The 24,065-nt window shown below is 40.4% G+C and overlaps 1 protein-coding gene across 1 annotated transcript; it reads left to right on the plus strand.

The window, feature by feature from the left end:
* Positions 1-8,742: 8,742 nt before the first annotated feature.
* LOC110870633 lies at positions 8,743-11,395 on the plus strand. Its single transcript, XM_022119814.1, has 2 exons — positions 8,743-10,119; positions 10,316-11,395. Exons 1-2 carry the CDS (start codon positions 8,743-8,745, stop codon positions 11,393-11,395), a joined length of 2,457 nt encoding a protein of 818 aa, XP_021975506.1.
* Positions 11,396-24,065: the final 12,670 nt, after the last annotated feature.

Here is a 24,065-nt window from a genome sequence, read left to right on the forward strand (position 1 = left end):
TACTAAATATGTAAAAACCTACTGACACATCCGCAGTGAGATTGTTTATCACATTTTGACTTCACATTTCGTTAGCATGCTGTAATAGTCCACTGATGTACTATCATTTCCTCTTTTATGCAACAAAAACTCATTTTCAGTTTTATCATGTTTTTGTTTTTTTCAAATTTTCTGATGTTTTTGGATTTTCTGGAAAAAATTCTTACTCCCCCTAAAATTCAAAAACATTTAAAAGAAATTGAAAACAAACTGTACAGAACATGACAACTGATATCGAATTGCCTCAAATCTCCATCAGCTTGGCATAAACAATCAGAACTCCCCCTCACAACAAACTATTTTCCCATTAAGATTTCAAAACACTTAAGTTTGTTTTAATCAGAATGGTTTTTCCGGAAAATAAGTTTTGTTGATTTTACCACTTGTAAAATTGGGGATCAAATCATCACATTGTTTGCCAATTTTATGAATGATAGCTAACTCAATTTCAATTTAATGACCTTGATTTAACCACTTGTAGGAATCTTCCTGGATCAAATTCTGAACCACTTGTAATAACAACAATTGTACATATCAAACCCGTTTTTCAACCAATTACCATCTGTTGGTTGAATTCTCAAGGTGTCGATTCCTACTCCTCGCTTACAAACCTGGGAGTTCCGGCAAGTCCTGCAAAACTTCTCAAACACAGATTAAGAAAGATGCCGATTCATGATCCACGATTACCAACTTGGGATCTCCTGGCAAGTCAGGTTTTTACTCTTTGAAAAATATATCCACCCAAGCCTGACCTTCCTTGGGTGTATCATTCTCATTTTCTTTATCTTTGCTTTCAACGGACTTGTGAACACGTCTTTTAGAAGCATAAAAATCTTTGACATTTTTGGCCTTACCATTGACCATTTGTCCAAAGATACGTTTCACATTTCCGTTGAAAGTCTTTTCAACATCAAATTTCTTCTTGTCAGAATAAAATTGATTTGAAATTTCAACTTTTCCGACTTTCTTCATAAAATTTTCAGCACGCAAAGGTGGAAAATTTTCATCGTTCATAGTTGGAACTGATTTTTCAACCTTTTTCTCAACCCGTGGCTCCTCTGATTTTATGGAATCAGATTCATCACCAGAACTGTTACCTGAACCTTTTACAACCCATTTTTTATTTTTTACATTTTCTTCTCTTTTCAAAGCACTCTTTGAACATTCTCCCTTTTCAAAAGTTGAATTTTCAAAGCATGTAAACTTTCGGGTTGAAAGTTCAGTTTTCTCGACTACTTTCTCTTTTAGTTTACCAGAGACTTCCTGTTTTGGTTTGAATGTCTTCGAACAATCCCTAGCAACATGACCAGCAGTCTTGCACTGAAAACAGGTTCTTTTTTCAATCCTTTTCTGAACATCATTCTTCTTCAACTCTTCTTGCTTATTGGCAAGGAATTCTTGATTTGTCTGCTTTCTGAACATTTGTTCTTTCTCAGCCTCTGATGTTTTCCCTGAAACAAACACAGTTTTTGGTTTATACACTTTTTCATTTTTATAATTTTTCGGTTGAATAAAACCAAGACCTTTCTTTTTGAAATTACGATTATGGTTTGGTTTCTTTTGGAAACTGTAACCACAATTGTAACCCATTTTCTTGTTAATTTTTTGTTGTTCTCTTGAAGTGTATTGTTTAGGTTTTCCAGCAAGATTTAAATCTTTTATTTCAGAAATATTAATTTCTGTAATTTTGAAAACCTTTTGAATCATTTCAAATCTGACACTTCTTATTGGAAAAACTTCATCAGAATATAATTTGTCAGAATCTTTCAAAGTATATGCCACTTTGAATGATTCTTTTTTGGGTAAAGGGTTACCCCGGTGATTCTATTAAGACAATCCCAAATAAGTACAAGTAGTGAGGATGAGTTCCACACTAGTTCATATACAGGACATGCCCCATATATGTTAGCCAAGCAAAAACAAAACCATAAAACCTATGACACCACATAACCTAGTCTACTACACACTATGGAAAAACATCTAGTAGACACGACAAACAAAACAGAGCAAGAGATTATCCTCCATCATCAAAAATAAAACTGCCACAGACCAGCAGCCCCTTGACACGAACCAACAACACTCTATCCATTGAAGAACTTCGTGGACGAGGTGCTTGCCCCTGCCTTCGACATCCCGGAAGTCATAAATTCATTAGTCTCGTTATAAGTACCAATAACTTCCTCGTCATCCGAAACCTGCTGGTCATGTTGAAATTCACCATTTTTACCCACATTCTTACCCCTATCCGAAAGAACATCAAACGGGTTGTGCGTCTTGACACTAGATGTCGGACCCGAGGTAGAAGCCCCACCACTCGGCTTGGAACCAATCGGACGGTATTCAAATTTTTGCTTCTGCTTATTCACAGGAAAACCTGATTTCCTAGCCGCTTTTTTGCGCTCCACATCCGTAAAACCCTCTTTGTCTACAACCGGCTGCTTCATTTGTTTTCGGGTATAGCTCCCCCCTTGTTTGTTCTGACCAGAAACCGGCTCCGTAGGAGCCCTCCTAGGCTGTCTCGGGCAACAATCATCAGAATGACCAAACACCTTACAATGAGCACACCTAAGAGGACTCCATTCATATTCTACCGACAAAGTCACTTTACAAAAGCCTTCCCCTTCCAACTCTGGAACTGCAATAACTATCTCCTCCTTAAAGCCATTTTCAGCTGAAATTTCTACTAACGCTCTCGCGTAACTACTCCTTCCCCAATTTTCCGTGCACATGGATGAAGTATACGTGTCCAACATCTTAGGCTCACCAATAGCCGTAGCAATCATACTCAATCCATCCTCCGTATACGCAGCAATCGGAACATTATGGATTTTAACCCACACTTGCAACTTATTTACTTCCTTCTTTTCTAACTTAGAAGTAGGAGACCAAATATGCAAAAACATAGGCTGAGATCGGATAATCCAAGGTCCCTCTTTAAGAACATTCAACATACCAGCTTCATCTGCGAACTGAAAGAAAAAGAACCCATTAGCATTCATCATTGATTTCTGTAATCCATATTTCTTCCACTGGTTCTTCACGAAATATTCCACAACCGGATATGCAACTCTGTCCCCCAGGAAATAACCATACAGAGTGTTTGCTAATTTTACTTGAACAGCTCTAACCGACTCCCGAGAAAGAACCACATCACAACCCTCCTGCGTAACAGGGCTAACAAGAGATCTGAAATTTACCTTCACCTTCTCCGTAGTATTGTTAACAACTTTAGCAAACGATAATGGTACCGGTTCCGTCGTCGCTGGAGTATGCGAATTCCCTTGACCTGTCAATGCAGCACCATTGGATTCTAATTTTTGCGCATATAACTTAGTAGCTTGCTTAATCCCTTCCCAATCAGAAACCCTCGTTGCTGACCGCAAGTTTTCAGGTTCAAAAGGAACTGAACTCTTTTCCAATTCATCAATTATGTTAAACCTTGCTGCAATTTCTGCAAACGATGCCCTCGGTGTCGCATGAAGACCCTGTTGTTTTCCACCAGATCCGCTAAGATCATCCATAAACCCTAATCAGATTAGTAATCAGCCGTAAACCCTAGCCTGAATCGATATCAAACCAGAAATCAGCACCGACAATAACAGCCCTAAAACGATTACACTTTGACCGATAGCCTGAATTGTTGCTGAATATTGACTGCCAAAAACTTAACCAGATTCGTAACAAGCCAGAAAGACAGCGCCGTCACGAACCCCTAATCTGAATCGCCAATAACCAACGAGATTAATCAGCACCGTGTTCTGATGAATTGCCGAACGATTGCAATCCAGTAACTCAGCGCCGACAAAACAAACCCTAGTTCGAAACACTTGAAAGTGCCGACTTCAATTGATTTGAACCTAAAGAAACGATTAAGATTGAATCGAAATCTTTAGAAACTAACCAAGTTCAATCGGGATGAATGATACGAACGATCGTCTAGGGTTCCCCCACTACTTTGAATGATTCATCATTCAAATTAGATTTTGATAGCAAAAAACTCTTTATCATAAACCCGTTTGTCCTTTATGACTGTTCACTTTGACATATCGGACTCAGATTTTGACTTGGATTTGAACTCCGGTTTTGACTCCTCACAGTCATCTTTGTCTAACACCTGATCGACCTCACTTTTTATCAACTTTGACTCATGATTAGTGCCGAATGACGTGTGTGTGACATCAATATTTTCTGGCAAGTTATCCGACGGCCCAGACTCCCATTGTAAATTTATTGCCTTTTCGACTCTTTCGGAATTTGGATTTCGAGGTGAATATCCATTTTCGACCGGGGGCAGACATCTACTGTAGACTAGGGCTGTTCAAAAAGCTCACGGCTCGGAGCTCGCTCGAAACTCGCTCGGATTTAGCTCGGAAAAAGCTCGCTCGATTTGGCTCGGTTTAAAAGTGAGCCGAGCCGGCTCGGCTCGGTTAGAAAGTGAGCCTAGCTCGGCTCGGCTCGTAACGAGCCGAGCTGGCTCAGTTCGGCTCACTTTGTAACTCGGCTCGGTTTAGCTCGAATTATTTTACTTATAATAAGTTTTAATTTTATATACATTATAATATATTACAAAAAAACTGATTATTATTTACATGTATATAGGTTTGTAATTTGATATTTATGGCATATTTGAAGATTGATTACCATACTAATGAACTAATATTGTATTTTATTGAAATTAAAACTTATTTTGCATTGTCAAACTTGATTTTGGTTTGAATTGTATTAGGTTGAACTTATTTTGAACATATTCTTTTAAATTATTGAATAATATATTAGGCTATTAAATTTTAAGAGGTATATATTAGTTTTTTTTATAAAATCGAGCCAAACCAAGCCGAGCCGAGCTAGTTCGGTTTAAAACCAAGCCGAGCCCGAGCTTAGATTTTCAGCTCGGTTTCAAATCCGAGCCGAGCCGAGCCAGCTCGGTTTATAATTGAGCCGAGCCCGAGCTTGGCCTGGCTCGGCTCGGCTCGGCTCATGAACAGCCCTACTGTAGACCACACTTGGTTTCTTACCAGAACTTTTCACTTTATCTTCGTCTTCTATCATAGATTTCTCTTCTTCTGAAATCTTTACTTCTTCAAAAGTCTTCAATTCCTCCACAATTGGATAAATCCTGTCAACAACAAAAGTAGAACATGAGTAACTTTCTAATAACTTGTTGACTCTTTCAGTTTCGATTCTTTGTGTTTCCAGCTTTAATTCCAGCTCAGCACACTTCTTTATGTGAAAATTGACATCATCAAGCTGTCTCAGGTATGCTCTCTTCTTCGTATTCATTGCCACAACTTGTTCACCGTGTGAATCAGTATACTTGTTGATTTCTCTGTTCATTGTATCATAGGATTCTTTCAATCTGTTTATGTTATGCAGCAATTCATTGTTCTGCTTGATTAAAGAATCACAGTTCATGCACTTTTCAGGAACTTTGACAAGTTCTGCATCAATTTTTACTTCAAATTCAGGAACATCCTTGACTGTTCTGTTTGATCGTAAAAATTCAGCTCTTCTCTTTTTCTCGGCTTCAGCTTCAGCTTTTAATCTCTCTTCCTTTTCTTCTTCTTCTTCAAGCTTTCTCCGTCTTGCTTCAGCAGCTTCCATTACTTTTCTGCACTTTTCAGCACATTTCAAATTGTAGGCATTTGCAATGAAAGCATTAACATTTGAAGTGTTTTTGGACATCTCTTTGGCCATAAGTTCTTGATCTGGGCAAAAATTGTCCCAACAGAAACCTTCAGCCAATTTTTCATCATCTTGTTCTGCCAAACACACTTTGCTGTTTGTTGGAAGATATTTATCCCAGCTAAAATTATCATATTTTGTCACACCCCCAAAATCCACACGCGGAGTATCACCGCCTTGGGAGCGTGACTGACCAGGATCAAGCCACCAATCATATTGAACATGTAATTAATATCAAGTAAAATAAATGCAAACCAATCATTCAATACGATAGGTGTTCAAAACGTAATTATAGTTTCAAAGTATAGCGGAAGCATAAGTATGAAAACCCAATGTAAGTAATAAGTTCAAGTGTTATAAAGTTTAACATAACATCCACGATCCATGCTCCACAACGACATGCTGCTTCCTGTGCAAGCTCCATAAGTACCTAAGGTCCTGCAAGGCATGCAGCAGAGAGTCAACAACTAGTTGAGCGAGTTCACAGTTAATAGTTCAGTAATTGAAATAGTATAGTAAGCCCTGTGTTCGTTCCTTAAGTCATGTATCGTATTAGTTCGTATCGCAGCCCTCTAGGCATGTATGCGAAGATTAGGGAAAATTCTCAAGTATTCTAGACTAGGTATGTTTGTATCGCGGCCACCCGGCACCTGTGCGAAGTTTTAGTGTATAGTTCGCAGCCTTCCTAGGCATGTGTGCGAAGATTAGTCATATTATCGCAGCCAACCCTGGCATGTGTGCGAAGATCAGTTATATTATCGCAGCCAATCCCGGCGTGTGTGCGAAGATCAGTTCTATAAGCATCACTAGCCTAGCAGTATCTTAACCAATCACCTTCCTCACCCGAGGATCATATCACTACGTTCCATTATCTAGAGAAGTACAAATAAATAAATCAATCCCATTCCCACCCTGGGAACCCCATGCCTTGGCTGTGTGAACTCACCTTGGTTTGCTCGGTATGTTATTGCTTCTAGGGTTTAGTAACTGTCTAAATCCGTTACACACGACCTAGGACATATTGCACATGATACGATGTAAGTGTTTGCATCAGATTAGGGTTTGCGAGTCATTGGTAATCAATCAACTGTGTTTTGTGTGCTTATTGTGTACAGGATGATATCACATAGAATGATTCATACGTGCAAGATCATACAGTTGTATTCAGTATCATACGATTATATATAGAATCATACGTCACGTAAACAGTTAATCGTATTCACATAATTCATGCGTCGTGTCTTTGATTACACATTTAATCTAACGTGGATGTTAACCTAATTGCCACTGTTAACATACTTAACATATTGACATCGTTAACAAGCTTAACAGGTTTAACAGAGTTTGTGGCTTAACACAGTAGCATACACATCTTAACCACTTCAACATTTAATAACACACATTCAGGGCTTCATATTAAACACACACAAAATCAGACAGGGCCTTGCCCTTCATAAAACTCAGTCAAGTGTGGGGGGGGGGGCTTCCCCTGTTTAAAAGTCGGACTAGAGGGGTTTGGGGATTAAAAGTCGGACCCAAGGGTAGGGGATTAAAACTCGGACAACGTGGGGGTTACAAAGGTCGGACATGGGGTTGGGATTAAAACTCGGACTCCCCATGTCTTCTTGTCAAACTCGGACAACATGTCCTCACCCCTAAACTCGGACCACAAACAATAGCTTAAGAAAATTGGACCTACTAGCAACATATTAAAACTTAGACAAGGCTTTGAGCCTTTAAAACTCGGACATCATGTTATGAAACTCGGACCCCTTATCTAGGGTTAAACATCGGACTAAATATCACCCACACAAAACTCGGACAAACATGTTATATGCATAAACATCGGACAATACTTGTGATAAAGAACTCGGACCCTTTAGGTTGTTTAAAGGTCGGACAAAGTGGCAACATTACAAAACTCAGACATCCAATCACATTCAAAACTCTGACTAACAATAATGCGTGAAATTCCAATTTTTGCACAGAATCAAGGCATCAGTTACAATTTTCATTCATACGATCAAAAACCCTACTCAATCCTACATATTGCAGAATTCACAAGCAATCAATTGATGATTACAACAATCATTATGTGAACAATCTTATTGGCATACGACTAATCATTCATCATAATCACAATTATCCAGAATCAAATCAAAATCACAGAATATTATATGAGAAACTAGGGTTTTCATGAACACATAATCAAGAATTGATAATGATCAAGCAATCAATTAGGGTTTACAAGTATTACAATAATCAAAAAGCAATTACCTTGAACGATTCTAGAGAAAGAAAGGAATTAAGAGTGATGAATATCTTGCCAATGATGATGGTGATGATTGCCAGAGAGAACCAAGAAAGTGAAAGTACGTGCTTGGATTTTTGTGTGTGGTTTAGTGAAGGATTAGGGTTAAGTATCACTAGGATTTCACTAATAACTCTATACACCCTGAATTACTATATCTTACACAAGCACACCATCTCACATCAATTTCACAGTTTCACCACCAAGTTCACATATTTGACAAGTCTTTCACAATTAACACATAACCATAGTAAAGATGTACTCTCTCCTTTAGGCGATTTTGGTTCTCTTGTTCATACTGATTCCCTTGTTCTTTTTTGTGATCTTATGCATAACAGTCTGTGATTAGTTCTTGATCTTTCAAGAGTCTATAACGAACTCGTTAGCATTAGGGATCGATTAAGAATTAGGGTTTTTTTCGTTTCATTCTTGGAAATCGCTGCCTTAGTAAGAAATCTGAAACCCTAATTTATTAATTTAGTTGCCATTGATTGCGGTTAACTGAGATTAACTTAGCTAGATTGATGACACTATCTTAATCGATCAAGGGCTGAAGTTTTGTTCTAGGGTTTAAAGGATCACGGCTTTTACTTGTTCTTGGGAGATCGGCATTCTTGGTATTGAGAGATTTGTTTCTTGTCGGCTGAATTGAGTTTGGCGGCTGGGTAGGGTTTCAAGCTTTTTGTCGGCTGAATAGGGTTCTTGTGTGCATGGAGGGTCGAAGTCATGGGCATAAGCCATTAGAGGAAGGGTTTACTCCAGGGACGGAAGATAAAACACCACCAATCCGAGGAATTGGTTTGCGGGTGACGAATATTGAGGGTAACAACCTGTTCCCTAGGCGGGGTATGTACTCTACTAATCACAACTCGGTGATTGATGGGTTATTCGAAATTTCTAAACCAGTGGAGGTTAATCTTGGTTCGGCTGGTGAAGGAAGTGTTAGAGCGGCAATGCATGATTCCCATGCAAACCCTAGTTCTACGGCGGAAAAGGGTTTCATGGATAATCAGGGAAATAATGATCCTAGAGGATCGAAGTTTGAGAAGAATAGCAATGTTCAAGGCCAGTCCTACGCGGAAAAGCTTGCGTCAACTCAACCTACTCAGAAGGTAAACTTTCGGTTCTTGGAAAACTCTAAAGCTGTGGAGGGTGTTGAGGCAGATGTTACTATACCAATTGCTTCCGTGAAGCAAGTTCAGGATCGCTTTCAAAATGTCCTTTTCGGGTATTTTCTGGGGAAAAGGTTAGCCTTTCCGGTAGTTGATTATTTTGTGAGCCATAGGTGGGATAAATATGGGTTACAAAAATGTATGATGAACGGTAAAGGATTTTTCTTTTTCAAGTTTACTACTAAAGAGGGAATGGAACAAGTGTTACAAGATGGTCCTTGGCTAATTAGAAATATACCGATTTTCTTAAAACACTGGTCTCCGAATACCGAACTTAAAAAGGAGGAACTGAAAAAGATACCTGTTTGGGTGAAGATGCATGATGTTCCTTTGGCTACATATACAGAGGATGGGCTTAGCTTGATTGCGTCAAAAGTAGGAACCCCTAAGGTGCTTGATAATGAAACAACTAAAATGTGTTTGGACTCGTGGGGAAGGAGTAGTTATGCTAGAGCTATTGTGGAATTAGATGCTGAAAAGGATTTAAAAAATAATGTAACGGTGGCAATCCCGAATGTTGAAGATGGAGGTTTCATTAAGAGTATTATTAGGGTGGAATATGAGTGGAAGCCCCCACGGTGTGATTCTTGCAATGTGTTTGGACATGGGGCTGAAGATTGTCCAACGTATGTTCTTAAGAAACCGGATAAGGATGTTAATGCTAAAGACAATGGAGAGGATCAGGGATTTAAGAATGGTAATACCAGGAGAAAGGGAGCAAAAAATCAGTTCAACGTTAAAGATAGGCAGCGATTTATTTATTGGCCAAAAAAACCAACTGAAACTATTGAAAAACAACCCGAAAAGGTGGATGCAGTTAAACCCAAATCAGCCAATCGTTCGCAAATTCATACTAGCAATGCATTTGACGCTTTGAATGATGTGGATGAGGAATGGGCCGCGGATCCGGAGGAGGTCAGACTTAATGATGAGGTGGGGGGTTATAATTTTTTGGACGGATCGGGTATGGGTAATTCTACTAACACAGGTGCAAGCACACCTGCACAGGGGGTTATCAATGGATAGTATTGCAGCATGGAATATTAGGGGCCTGAATCATCCCCTAAAACAAAAAGAGGTTCGGAAATTTATTAATGAGAATGGGTTGCAGGTTTTGGCTATTTTGGAATCGCATGTAAAGGTTGCAAATCTTGATTCAGTTTGTAAAAATGTGTTTAGAAGTTGGGATTGGACTTCGAATGGGAGTTTATGTAATAAAGGTACAAGAATTGTGCTAGGTTGGAATGGGGATAATGTGGATGTTATGGTGGTCCATGCTACTGATCAAGTTATTCATGCACAAGTTATGTTTAAAAAAGATCAATCTATGTCCAATGTTTCTTTTATTTATGCAAGCAATAGTGACCAAGAAAGAAAGGAGCTGTGGGAATCGCTTAGGATGCATAAGGGAATGGTTCGTTCGAACCCGTGGATAATCATGGGAGACTTTAATGTAGTGCTGAATTTGGAAGATAAGTGCTTCGGTTCTTCTACTCTTACGGCTGCAATGAAAGATTTCAATAATTGTGTGAATGATATAGAAGTTTTTGACGCGGGAGCGCACGGTATGCACTTTACATGGAATCAACGGCCTAAGCATGGGGTTGGGCTCCGTAAGAAGTTAGACAGAATAATGGTAAATGTTAGTTTTGTGGATACTTTTGTGGACGCTTATAGTGTGTTTCTTCCGAATGGGATTTCTGATCATTGTCCAGGTGTACTTAAAATCCGTATGGCTGCTCGTAACAAACCAAAACCGTTTAAGTTCCCTAATTTTTTGACACATAAAAAAGAGTTTATGGAGGTGGTGAATAGTGGGTGGGCCGAGGATGTTATGGGGGTTCCGATGTTCCGTGTTGTCAAAAAGCTTAAGGGTTTAAAACACCCATTCAGGCTGCTTCTGCGTAACCAAGGAAATCTCCATCAGAAAGTGATAAAATTGAAAGCCGAGCTGGATAAGCTTCAGAGTGCGTTGGATGGTGACCCGTTCAATGTAGGAATCAAGGAAGCCGAGGGCATTTGTCAAAAGAAATATCTTGAAGCATCGTTAGACGAAGAGAGATTCTTGAAACAAAAAGCAAAGCAAAAATGGTTAGAGGCTGGTGATTCGAATACTGCATTTTTCCACAATATGGTGAAGTGTAGGAATCATGTTAATAAAATAAATGTTATTAAAGACACCACGGGGTAAATGTATGAAGGAATAGAGGTGTCTACGGCGCTGGTTAATCATTTTCGTGGGTTTCTTGGTACAAGTGGTGGTATGGTGAGTAGGGTCAACAGTGAAGTTTTCTCTAATAAATTGAACCCCCTAGTTGCTAGCTCTATGTGTCAGCCAGTTACTCCTGAGGAAGTCAAGAATGCCCTTTTCTCTATTAGTGAAAACAAAGCGCCGGGCCCGGATGGCTTTACGTCCAACTTCTTTAAAAAAGCTTGGTCAACTGTTGGTAGTGATGTATCGGCGGCAGTGGTTGATTTTTTCGTCACAGGTAGAATGCTGCAAGAGGTTAATCACACATTTCTGGCTCTTATCCCAAAGGTCACTACTCCGGAAGTGGTTACTGATTATAGGCCTATCTCGTGTTGCAATATGGTTTATAAGACTATCAGTAAGATAATTACAAACCGGATTCTTGAAGGGTTAAAGGATATTATAAGTATCAATCAATCGGCATTTGTTCCGGGTAGGCGAATTTCTGACAACATTCTGTTAACACAGGAGCTCATGCATAACTATCATCGTTCAATTGGTCCCCCTAGGTGTGCTATGAAAGTGGATATTCAAAAAGCCTACGATACAGTTGATTGGAGGTTTCTTCGGGATATTCTTCACGGGTTCGGGTTTCGGCCTCTTTTTATCTCATGGATTATGGAATGCGTTACGACATCTTCGTTTTCTTTAAGTATCAATGGAAATATTCATGGCTATTTTAAAGGAAAACGTGGTCTTCGACAAGGAGACCCAATGTCTCCCTATCTTTTTACTATGGTGATGGAGGTATTAACGCTGATTCTAGCTAAAACGGCTATGTTGGATGCAACCTTTAGATTCCATAACAAGTGTGAGAAGCAAATGATCATTAACTTATGTTTTGCCGACGACCTTTTCCTGTTCGCTAGGGGTGAGGTAAGTTCGGTCAAAGTTATTGTGAAGTCTTTAAAGGAGTTTCAAGAAGTTTCAGGTCTGATTCCAAGTAATGCGAAGAGCACAATTTTTTATTGTAATGTTTCTAACTCGGTGAAGGCCAGGATTGCTAATCTTGTGCCGTTTGATGAGGGGAAACTTTCAATAAAGTATCTTGGTGTTCCTTTGCTGGCTTCGAGGCTGCTGGTTAAAGATTGCAAGGTTTTGGTGGAGCGCATGAGTAAACGGATTGATGATTGGAAAAACAGGTTTTTGTCGTTTGCTGGTAGGCTTCAACTTGTGGTTTCGGTGCTCTCATCTATACATGTCTACTGGGCATCAGTGTTCATTCTTCCGGCCAGTATAATAAAGGAGCTTGAATGCAAAATGAAATGGTTCCTTTGGGGTAATGGTAATGGTGCTAAACGAAGAGCAAAAGTGGCATGGAAAGAGGTTTGCATTCCTAAAATCGAGGGTGGATTGGGGATTCGACGAATTTCAGAAGTCAACAAGTCCTTGATGGCGTATCATATTTATAGTCTCATAGCGGGTAGAGAATCTTTGTGGACTAATTGGGTTCGAAATTATCGTCTTTGCGGCCGAAGTATATGGGATGTTCCTATTCAAGCCAACTCCCCTTGGGGTTGGAAAAAGCTTATGAAATGCAGGCATATTTTTCGGGAGTTTTTGTGGTGTAAAGTTGGCAACGGCCAAAACACTTTTCTTTGGTTTGATAAATGGAGTGATGAATGTCCGCTTGCAAATACTGTTACCCCTCGTCAAATGGCCAGATATGGGTATTCTATTAAATCTAAGGTTGCGGAAGCAATTCAAGATGGTGTTTGGGCATGGCCAGACAAATGGAGGACGAGGTACCCATCATTGTTTCAGCTTCGGACCTTGAACCTATCGGAGGCTCAAGATAAAGTTTTCTGGAGGAACTCGGAGGGTAAATTACTCCCGTTTTCGTCTAGGGAGGCTTGGGAATCTATCCGTACTAGTAGAGAGCCAGTAGCTTGGGCTAACGTGGTGTGGTCGGCTTTCAATGTCCCAAAACATGCATTCTTATGTTGGCTTATTTTTAGGAGGAAACTCTGGACACAGGACCGTATTTTACAATGGCAGCATAGAGTTACGGGTTCTATGAACCAGATGTGCTGTTTATTGTGCTATGCGGATATAGAAACACATGATCATCTGTTTTTTCAATGTAGTTATTCCAGATCAGTGTGGCAGAGTGTGCGGAATAAAGTCGATATGGGCTCGGTTCAAGGATCGTGGGAAGAGATCACGGATGTGCTGGTTCAGAGAGCAAAGTCAAAAGCTATTTACGCGGTGGGTAGCAGATTTCTTGTTGCAGCGACAGCGTATACCATTTGGAATGAAAGGAATTCGAGATTTTTTAGTAACAAGCTAAGGCCGCCGGAAAAGATAATTGACACTATTATTCACATAGTGAGAACGAAACTAATATCCTTCAAGTACAAGCAAACATGCAATGTGAAGAGATTTTTGGAAGACTGGAAGTTGAACAAGGAAGATCTTATTGAAGATTGAAGACAATATAGTCTAGAGTGTGTCTTATTCTAGAATTGGTTGTTTGTATGGTTTTCTTGTTCTACTCTTTAGTGGTATGCCACTAAGAGAACTAGAAGGCATTTGTTAGCCTTTCTACTTGGTTTTATTTGTTGATATAAAAAAATCACCGGGGTAACCCTTTACCAAAAAAAAAAAAAAACACATAACCATGCACAAACACACAATACGATTCATTGTGTTAAAACGTTACAGTTCCATAGCAATCAATTGTGCAAATAAACAACTAAACAATAAATGAACGTGCAATAAATGCAAAATAGGAATCTTGGAAATTCGAGTTTTCACATTATCCCCAACTTAAAAGAAATTTCGTCCCGAAATTTAGCATGCGGTTACTGAGGAAGCTAGGTAAGTTATATCGTTCACTGGTTTTCTTGGGGTGTCACATCATCCCCCCGTTGATTTGGAATTTCGTCCCGAAATTCAGTAGTAGTAGCTTCAGTCTCAGTAGTGGTTGCATTGGTTCCGAATAACTGGGGGTACTTTTCTGTCATCTGGTCTTCGCGTTCCCAGGTGTACTCTGGGCCACGTTTGGAGTTCCAACGAACTCGGACAAGAGGGATTCTCTTGTGTTTGAGGACCTTAACATCCCGGTCCATGATTTCAACTGGTTCCTCGACGAACTGCAATCGCTCATCGATAGTGAGTTCCTTGAAAGGAATTATGAGGGTCTCATCTGACAGACACTTCTTCAGATTCGACACATGGAATACGTTGTGAACTGCACCGAGTTCAGCTGGTAGGTTTAGTCTGTAGGCTACTTTGCCTATTCTTTCATTGATCTCGAACGGTCCAACATACCGTGGATTGAGCTTGCCTCGTTTACCAAATCGAACCACACCCTTCCAGGGTGAAACTTTGAGGTCCCCGACCTAAAATTCCAATGGCTTCCTACACTTATCTGCGTAGCTTTTCTGGCGATCACGAGCTGCCGCCATGCGTTGTCGTATCTGTGCAATTCGTTCAGTAGCGTCAACTACCATTTCTGGACCTGTAATCTGACTATCCCCCACCTCTGCCCAACAGAGAGGTGACCGGCATTTACGCCCGTACAATGCCTCGAATGGAGCGGCTTGTATGCTGGTGTGGTAACTGTTATTGTACGAAAACTCCACTAACGGGAGGTGCTTTTCCCAACCGTTGCCGAAATCGATAACACACGCCCGAAGCATGTCTTCTAAGGTTTGAATCGTGCGCTCAGACTGCCCATCCGTCTGAGGGTGATAAGCTGTGCTCATGTCTAATCGAGAGCCAAAAGCTTTTTTGGGTAAAGGGTTACCCCGGTAAATTTTATAAACAATCAAAGAACAGGGTGTGACAAAAGTTGACACACACTACTAGACTTGACAGGCCAAGTCTAGGCACACAAACACAAACAACCCAACACACTGCCAAACAACAAACACAACCCGAAAAAACACAGCTAACTAGACGCAATACATAAGAAAAACTAGACTCGAAATCATCCCGGTTCGTCTTCCATTATTCGCCATGCTTCCAAAAGCTTCCTATGGTTAGCGTCTCTTCCAAACTTGAAACCCATTATACGAAGCCGCACTATATCAAGAACAACTTGTGCCACCATCTCTTCCTTCCTTTGAACGTTTGAAAACAGCCGGTTATTCCTTTCTTGCCATATGAAGTATGTAGAAGCCGCAACAACAAGCTTACAAACAATGTGTTCCAGCTTCTTAGAAGCCGCATTCTGCTCAATCCACACCATTATTGAGTTCCAATTGTCGTTTACATTCCCCATATCGATCCTTCTCTTGACAATGTTCCATATCTTCGCCGCATAAGAGCATTGAAAGAATAGGTGATCTCTAGAGTCACGTCCATAATTACAAAGGGGACAGCACATAAGTCGTAGATTTGTCTCACTCCCCGCTTCCCAAACTGTCACACCCCGGCCGCGTATAACATGCAACCGCGGCGGAAACGCCGGGGAGTGTTGTTGACAGAATTAAATTGCTTCATGACCATGGCATACAAGTTGTATTTTATTTATAAACAAAGGTGTTACAGTGTCTTGGAAAGAGAGTACGGATATTCAAAACATAATTAAGCTAGTTCAAACTTCATTTTTAGGCTCTAAGGCACAGGTCCGCCCTAGAATCATGATCATCGTCCTATGGAATAGCTCCTGAAAACACATGTGAAAGTAGGTACGTCAGCATAAAAATGCCTGTGAGATACATAGGTTTTGTGAAAATGGGGTTCATGACTTGAGTTTTAAAGAATGTTTAATAACAGTCAGTCATGAACCTTGTAATTTGTGTTGCTTTGAAAAACGATAACATCAAACGATATGTATAGATAAGTGCAAGGTTAAACGAATAACCAAGTAAAATGAGTTGAATAAGATAAGTTGTTTGTGAAAATAATGTCTTGTGAAGAATATGTTACTTATGTAAAGTGTAATGTGTCTAAACTGAAATGACTTAGGTAACGCCACGATATGTAATATTATACAAACATTTATATATAGGAAGTACCAGCGGCGTATCCACCATGTTTGTATCATATTACATACGCCCCGTTACTTGAATCATTTACCCAAACCAATCCACCATGTAAATTGTTCATGTGCAAACCAAATGTCAAGTGTTATTGTAATTCATGTCAAATGTTTATGTTCAAATGTAAACCACCAAATGTGTATGTCAATGTCGACGTGTTTATGTTCAATGTAAATCATGTATTGTGCATCCCAAAATGTATCATGTATGGTAAGCGAAATGTATCAACTTAAACCATATGCACAAAACAAGTCGTTGAAGTAAAACGTGGTTTAAATCAATGTTATGTTCTGCGGAAAATGCATGCTCTATTGATATTAACATTTATGCGGTATTGTAATCTATGCATACATCCAAGCCTTGAGACTGTGGCGATAAACCCTTAAACAAATTAAAGGTTTATCTAAGTTATGTATATCGAATTCGGTCATTCCTTCCAGTCCTATCAAACCCAGGACTTCAGGAATGGGAGTTGTCAATTCCTATGGTACCACTACCTACTAACGAACGGCATAGCTAATGTTAATGAATGTATTGTCCCATGTTAAACAAACCAAATGTCATAACAAAATGGAGGCATGTGCCCATATGCTGAGTAAACATATGCAGCAGAAATGTTTTGTAAATTAAATGTACTAAGTACGCACACAATGGGCATACGTAGCATAAAATGTAATGAAATCATGTACTATAATGTACTAATGAGCATAGCAGATATACGATGTGAAAACATGGAAAGCATGAAAGTAACAGATAGGCACATGTGTTTCACCCCAAAACAGTTTGGAAAACAATAAAAGATGGGGTTCTATGTACTCACCTGAGATTGCTTTGAGTTCCTTGTATATTAACCAGATAATGCTAAAGATCACGGAATATCAACGGCACCTAATAGGTAGCTTATGTTAATACACCGGACCAAATCGGAAGGATCGGACAGTACGCGGGTTCGAAAACCAAACGAGTATGGAGACTCGTGTAATATGGTTTAACAAAGCCTACATACTAAAATGAAACTTAACCTAAGTGCTTACGGTCCATCACGACCCGTTTAGGTAGCTTATGCCACCTTACGCGTCGTTCGCGTAGAACGCGTTCGGAACGCCTAACATTGCGACCACAAGGTATAACCTCGGAAGGTTATAGCTATGGTCACCTAATATGTTTGGTCGGATCCTAAAGATCGACCAAATGGGTCGGGTTCGAAAGTATAAGCGATGGTTTAGATCGCTTACCTTACGACCCTATATAAGCACTATACTAAACGTGACGAGCTAAGCATGTTAGAACATGCTTAACTTAGTTTAGAAAACAGGTTTGACATCAAAACAAACGGCTTTGATGCTCACGAGTAGTTTGGTTACAAAATATGCAAGAATGCACATTTTGGCCGAAACTACGACTCGTCACTGAGCCTAGATAACGTGGTGATCAGTAGGTATGGTCACTATGGACCATAACCATCGTGATCACGCTCACGTTATGAAGTTCCATGAACTTCGCATCGACCATAAGCTGGTCAATGCAGAAAGTCAACAAAACGTTGACTTTCGGACTCGAAAAGCGAATAAAAGAGCGAAAGAAGACTTACGGAGGGTCCCCGAGTGCAAATCAAGACCAAACAGCTCAGGTATGAAACAATGGTTTCAACTTAGAGCTTTAGGATCTGATTTTGTGATTTTTACACTAAAGGGGGGGGTATTTATAGGAAAACTGGAACCGTTAGGATCGTTTTATCGAATATCGAGCCTTGATCACGTGCGTACATGTGTCCAGTGGATAAGTTCAGTGAACTTGACTCTTGGCTCTTCATTAGGTGAAAAGGCATCGCCCTTTGATCGAACGAAAGGCCAGATTCTGCATTAAATGCAAAATCTTTCTGTCAGACATCCCCACGCGGCCCGCCTCATATTTGGGCAAAACTCACGCGGGCCGCCTGGCCCTCTCTGATCTGCACCACTTGCAGAATTTACACATTTGGTCCCTGTTGCGTGTTTAAGCTATTTCCAGCCCTTCTAAGACCTGTAAAGCCATCTTTAAGGCCCTAAAATGATGCCTAAACATTGTGGACATGAAACATGCCCAAAAATATGTCGGATGTCGGTTCGTTTGGCCGTACGATCGCGATGTTCGCTTAATTACGACGGAATGCGCATAAGCGTGAAAGACGATCCAAATGACGCGACGAATGGATTTTTCTCATGCCAAACACTAAGGCATAATATAAGGATGCTTACATAAATTTTTGGATGTCCGGATGTATTCAGAACGTAAGTTATGCGCGAAAGTGCAAACTTATGCACTTTTTGACACTTTTAGTCCCTGAATGATCCAAAAGTTTGTTTTAGCATACCAAACCCCTCAAAGCCTATTTCTAGCTATGTAAAGGATATTTATGGTATGTTTAACTTATGGACATGTTCCGGAATGTTCGTTACAGTTCAAATTGGCATACTTTCGCAGTTTGTCAAGTTTAGTCCCTGTAAGCGAATTAACTTGTTTTCGCTATACCAAAGCCTTCAAAACTTATTTCTAAGTTATGTAAAGGTTATTTAAGGTATGTTGAGTATATGTTGATGTTCCGGAGTATTTATCGCATTAAACTAAGTACGTTTACGCACTAGTTAGCGTATAACTCTCCAGAAAGCGATGTAGAGTTTGGAATTGAATAAAAGTCAAAACATGAAAAATGTAAAACACAATGAAACAAACATTGGGATCAAATTACATTATTTTATTGATAATAGAACTGTTCATGATGATTACAAGCACAAATGTTACAGTCTCCCCTACTTGTGGAAATTTCGTCCCGAAATTTATTTAGAGGAAACTGATGGAAAAAGATGCGGATATTTTGCCTTCATTTGGTCTTCACGTTCCCAAGTAAACTCGGGTCCACGTTTAGATTCCCAACGAACCTTGACCAAAGGAATGCGCTTGCGTTTGAGCCACTTGACTTCACGTTCCATGATTTCTACCGGTTTCTCAACAAATTTCAGTGTTTTATCAACACGAATTTCATCAAGCGGTATGTGGAGGTTCTCATCGGCTAAACACCTCTTGAGATTGGATACGTGAAAGGTTGGATGAACATTTCCAAGTTCAGGAGGTAACTCAAGTCTGTAGGCTACCTTACCGATTCTTTCGACGATCTTGAATGGTCCAACGTATCTAGGTGCAAGTTTTCCTTTCTTTCCAAATCTGATCACACCTTTCCAAGGTGAGACCTTAAGTAATACACGATCACCGACTTGAAAATCCAAGGGTTTGCGTTTTAGGTCCGCGTAATTCTTCTGACGGCTTCTAGCTGTCTGAAGGTTATCACGAACTTTCTTTACCTTTTCTGTTGTCTCCAAAATGAGGGCAGGTCCAGTAAGTTGAGCCTCGCCAATCTCATTCCAGCAGACTGGTGAACGACATTTTCGACCATAGAGGGCCTCGAAAGGAGCCATGTTGATGCTGGAGTGATAACTGTTGTTGTAGGAGAATTCAATCAATGGAAGATGTGAATCCCAACTACCACCAAAGTCTATCACACAAGCTCTAAGCATATCCTCCAGTGTCTGGATTGTTCTTTCAGATTGACCATCCGTTTGCGGATGATAAGCTGTGCTCAAATTGAGTTGAGACCCCATAGCAGACTGCATGGTTCTCCAAAAATGAGAAGTGAAACGAGCATCTCTGTCAGAAATGATGCTCAAAGGAACACCATGTCGAGCTACAATTTCATCTACGTAGATTTGAGCAAGTTTGTCAGCCGAAAAATCCTCACGGATTGGTAAGAAATGCGCTGACTTTGTAAGACGATCAACGACTACCCAGATGGCATCGTGACCTTTCTTTGTGCGCGGGAGTTTGGTAATGAGATCCATAGTAATGTTTTCCCATTTCCAAACTGGGATCTCTGGTTGCTCCAATAACCCAGAAGGACGCTGATGTTCAGCCTTAACCTTAAGACAAGTAAGGCATTTTGATACATATAAGGCAATGTCTTTCTTCATACCAGGCCACCAATACTGCATACGAAGATCCTTATACATCTTATCTGAGCCAGGATGAATAGAATAACGAGACTTATGGGCTTCATCCATAAGCAAGGTACGAAGATTATCTTGGCTTGGGACCCACAAACGGTCCATGAAGTAATATGATCCATTGTCCTTCAGCTCTAGAGCAGGAGTTATGTGATAATCTTCATATAAGATGGAGTGGCTTAGAGCTGGAGACGCTAATACTGCCTTCTTTCACGCTACGGTCAAAAGCAGGAACCATCGGTGCAGAATTCAAGTGATTCAGGATGTGAATGGGGTTGATCATGAGGGAGAGGCGGTTCAAGCGGCTCTCGTTAAACATTATGAAAATTTTTTGGGATGTAAAGATAACCTGTCTTTATATCCTACTCCTGATCTCTTTACGAAGCGGTTGAATCCGGATGATGCTTCTCATATGACCCGACCGGTCACGGTTGAGGAGGTTAAAACGGCCGTCTTTTCTATTGGTAGCGATAAAGCCCCAGGTCCGAACGGCTTCTCTGCGGCGTTCTTTAAAGCGGCTTGGCATATTGTTGGAGGTGATGTCTCGCTGGCTATTATTGATTTTTTCAATACAGGAAGATTGCTTGGTCAGATTAATCATACTCTCCTTGCCCTCATTCCTAAAAACTCATCTCCGGGATTAGTCACTGATTATCGGCCAATCGCCTGTTGCAATGTCCTTTTCAAATGCGTGAGTAAGATTATTGTGAACCGTATAAAGGATGTTCTGAACCAAGTGGTCAGTATAAATCAGTCTGCCTTTGTTCCTGGCAGAAAGATATCGGACAACATTCTTCTCACCCAAGAGCTTTTGCATAACTATCATAGGCAGTCGGGTCCCCCTCGGTGTGCGTTTAAGATTGATATCCAAAAAGCATATGATACGGTTGATTGGTGTTTCTTGAAGAATGTTCTAGTTGGATTCGGTTTCAATACTAAGATGGTCGAGTGGATTATGATGTGTGTCACTACAACATCTTATTCCTTATGCATTAATGGTAATGTTCACGGCTACTTCAAAGGCAAGCGTGGTCTTCGACAGGGTGATCCTCTTTCGCCTTATCTTTTTACATTGGTGATGGAAATTTTGACTTGTATTCTTCAGCAGGCTGCTCGAATTGATAAGTCTTTTAAGTTCCATAATAAATGCGAGAAACAGCGGATTATCAACTTATGCTTTGCGGATGATTTATTCTTGTTTGCTAGAGGTGATACCAGATCAGTTCAATGTTTATTGACGTCTCTGTCCAACTTTACTAATATGTCGGGATTAGTCCCGAGCATTCCGAAGAGCACGGGGTTCTTTTGTAATGTGCCTCCTCATGTCAAAAATCATATTTTGAGCATTATGCCCTTTGTTGAAGGGTCTCTGCCGGTGAAATACCTGGGAGTTCCTCTTATTTCTTCAGGTCTTCTTTATAAAGATTGCAAGATCCTTGTTGAAAGACTGGATCAAAGGATCTCCAACTGGAAGAACAAGCTTTTATCCTTTGCGGGTAGACTTCAGCTTGTTAATTCGGTCCTCTCGTCCATGCATGTTTTCTGGTCTTCCGTTTTTATGCTTCCCAATCGGATTATTCTTGATTTGGAAGCTAAGATGCGTAATTTCTTATGGTCGTCGGATGGTTTGTTTCATAAGGGAAAGGCTAAAGCCTCTTGGAAGTCTATTTGTGTCCCGAAATATGAGGGCGGGTTAGGCATTCGCAGGATTGGTGATGTTAATAAAGCGCTTATGATCTCTCATATTTGGAGCATTCTGGTTAAGCGCGAATCCCTTTGGGTGGAGTGGGTTCACTCGTATAGGCTGAAAGGGCATAGCTTTTGGACGTGCAAGGCTGTAGCGACCACATGTTGTAGTTGGAGGAAGTTATTACAGCTTAGACCGTTAATCAGGAGTTATATTTGGTCTAACTTGGGCAATGGAAGCAAGACCTCGGCTTGGTTTGATTGGTGGAGCCATCTAGGTCCGCTTGGTAATTTCTTGACTCCAAGAATCATATCAAATGCAGGGTTTTCTATTAAATCCACAGTTCAAGATATTCGTGATAATGGTTCTTGGAGGTGGCCCGAGGCGTGGAGGGATTCGTATCCTGTCTTAATCCAGCTTGATAATATTCAGCTACATCCTAGCCGTTCTGATAAGCTCTTGTGGAACGATGGTAATGACTTAGATGACTACTCTTCATCTCGGGCATGGCATTCTATTAGAGAGCGAGCTGAGGAAGTAGATTGGACAAAGCTAGTATGGTTTAATCAATGTATTCCCAAGCATGCTTTTTTCATGTGGTTAGTCTTTCGTCGTAAGTTACTAACTCAAGATATAATTCTGCAATGGGATTGGTCGAGAAGGAAAAATATGAATATGATGTGCTGTCTTATGTGTTATGAGAATAATGACTCTCATAATCATTTGTTCTTTGATTGCAATTACTCCACTCAAGTTTGGATAAATGTGCGTGGTAAGGGGGGTATGAACAGTGTCTCGCCAGAATGGGATCATATTGTTAGCTGGTTAGCGGCTCGTGCGTCTTCGAAGTCAGCTATTAACTACATCAGTCGGCTCATAGTGGCAGCTTCGATTTATTTTGTATGGCAGGAACGAAATGCAAGAATTTTCAAGAACCAGACGAGACCCCCAGATGTCCTGAGTGACTTAATCGTGCAGACAGTTCGATATAAGCTAATGGGTGTTAAGTTTAAAGAGAGCTCTAATGTTCGAAGATTGCTGGAAGCTTGGGGGATTCACTCAACACGAATGGATGATAACGGAGGCTGATTAACTTTTTATGTTTTTCTCTAGATTGTAGTCTAGTTGTCTTTTGTTTGTTGGGTTAGTTCTTGTGGTTTTTTGGACTTTACTCTCGTGGGGGGCTGTCCCATGAGAGAACTAGTGTGGGCATTTCCACGCTACTTGTGCTTGTTTGTTTGTTGATATATAGAATCACCGGGGTAAATCCCTTTACCCAAAAAAAAAAAGAAATTCCTTATCCATCAAGCCTTGTGAAACACAAGCTTGTTGAGCCTGGGATATACGGGCTTGGATATCGGTTTGAATAACAGATTGGACACGAACACAATGAAGCTTAGTGCGTTCCTTGCGACTCAATGCATCGGCTACGACATTCGCCTTACCAGGATGGTAGCGAATCTCGCAGTCGTAGTCGTTTAGGAGTTCAACCCAACGTCTTTGCCTCATGTTGAGTTCTTTCTGGTTGAAGATGTGTTGAAGACTCTTGTGGTCAGTGAAAACCACACATTTTGTACCGTACAAGTAGTGTCTCCAAATCTTAAGAGCGAAGACCACTGCACCCAACTCAAGATCATGAGTGGTGTAGTTTTTTTCTCATGTATCTTCAACTGCCTTGATGCGTATGCTATGACTTTGTTTCTTTGCATCAGGACGCAGCCAAGTCCTAATTTAGATGCGTCGCAATAAACGACGAAATCATCGTTGCCCTCAGGCAATGTTAGGACAGGCGCGTCGCAAAGCTTTTGTTTCAAAGTCTGAAACGCTTCCTCTTGTTTGACTCCCCAATCAAATGGCTTGTTCTTCTGAGTTAGAGCAGTTAGAGGAACTGCAATCTT

Source organism: Helianthus annuus, chromosome 8 (genome assembly GCF_002127325.2).
Source record: "Helianthus annuus cultivar XRQ/B chromosome 8, HanXRQr2.0-SUNRISE, whole genome shotgun sequence".
Taxonomy (NCBI): Eukaryota; Viridiplantae; Streptophyta; class Magnoliopsida; order Asterales; family Asteraceae; genus Helianthus; species Helianthus annuus.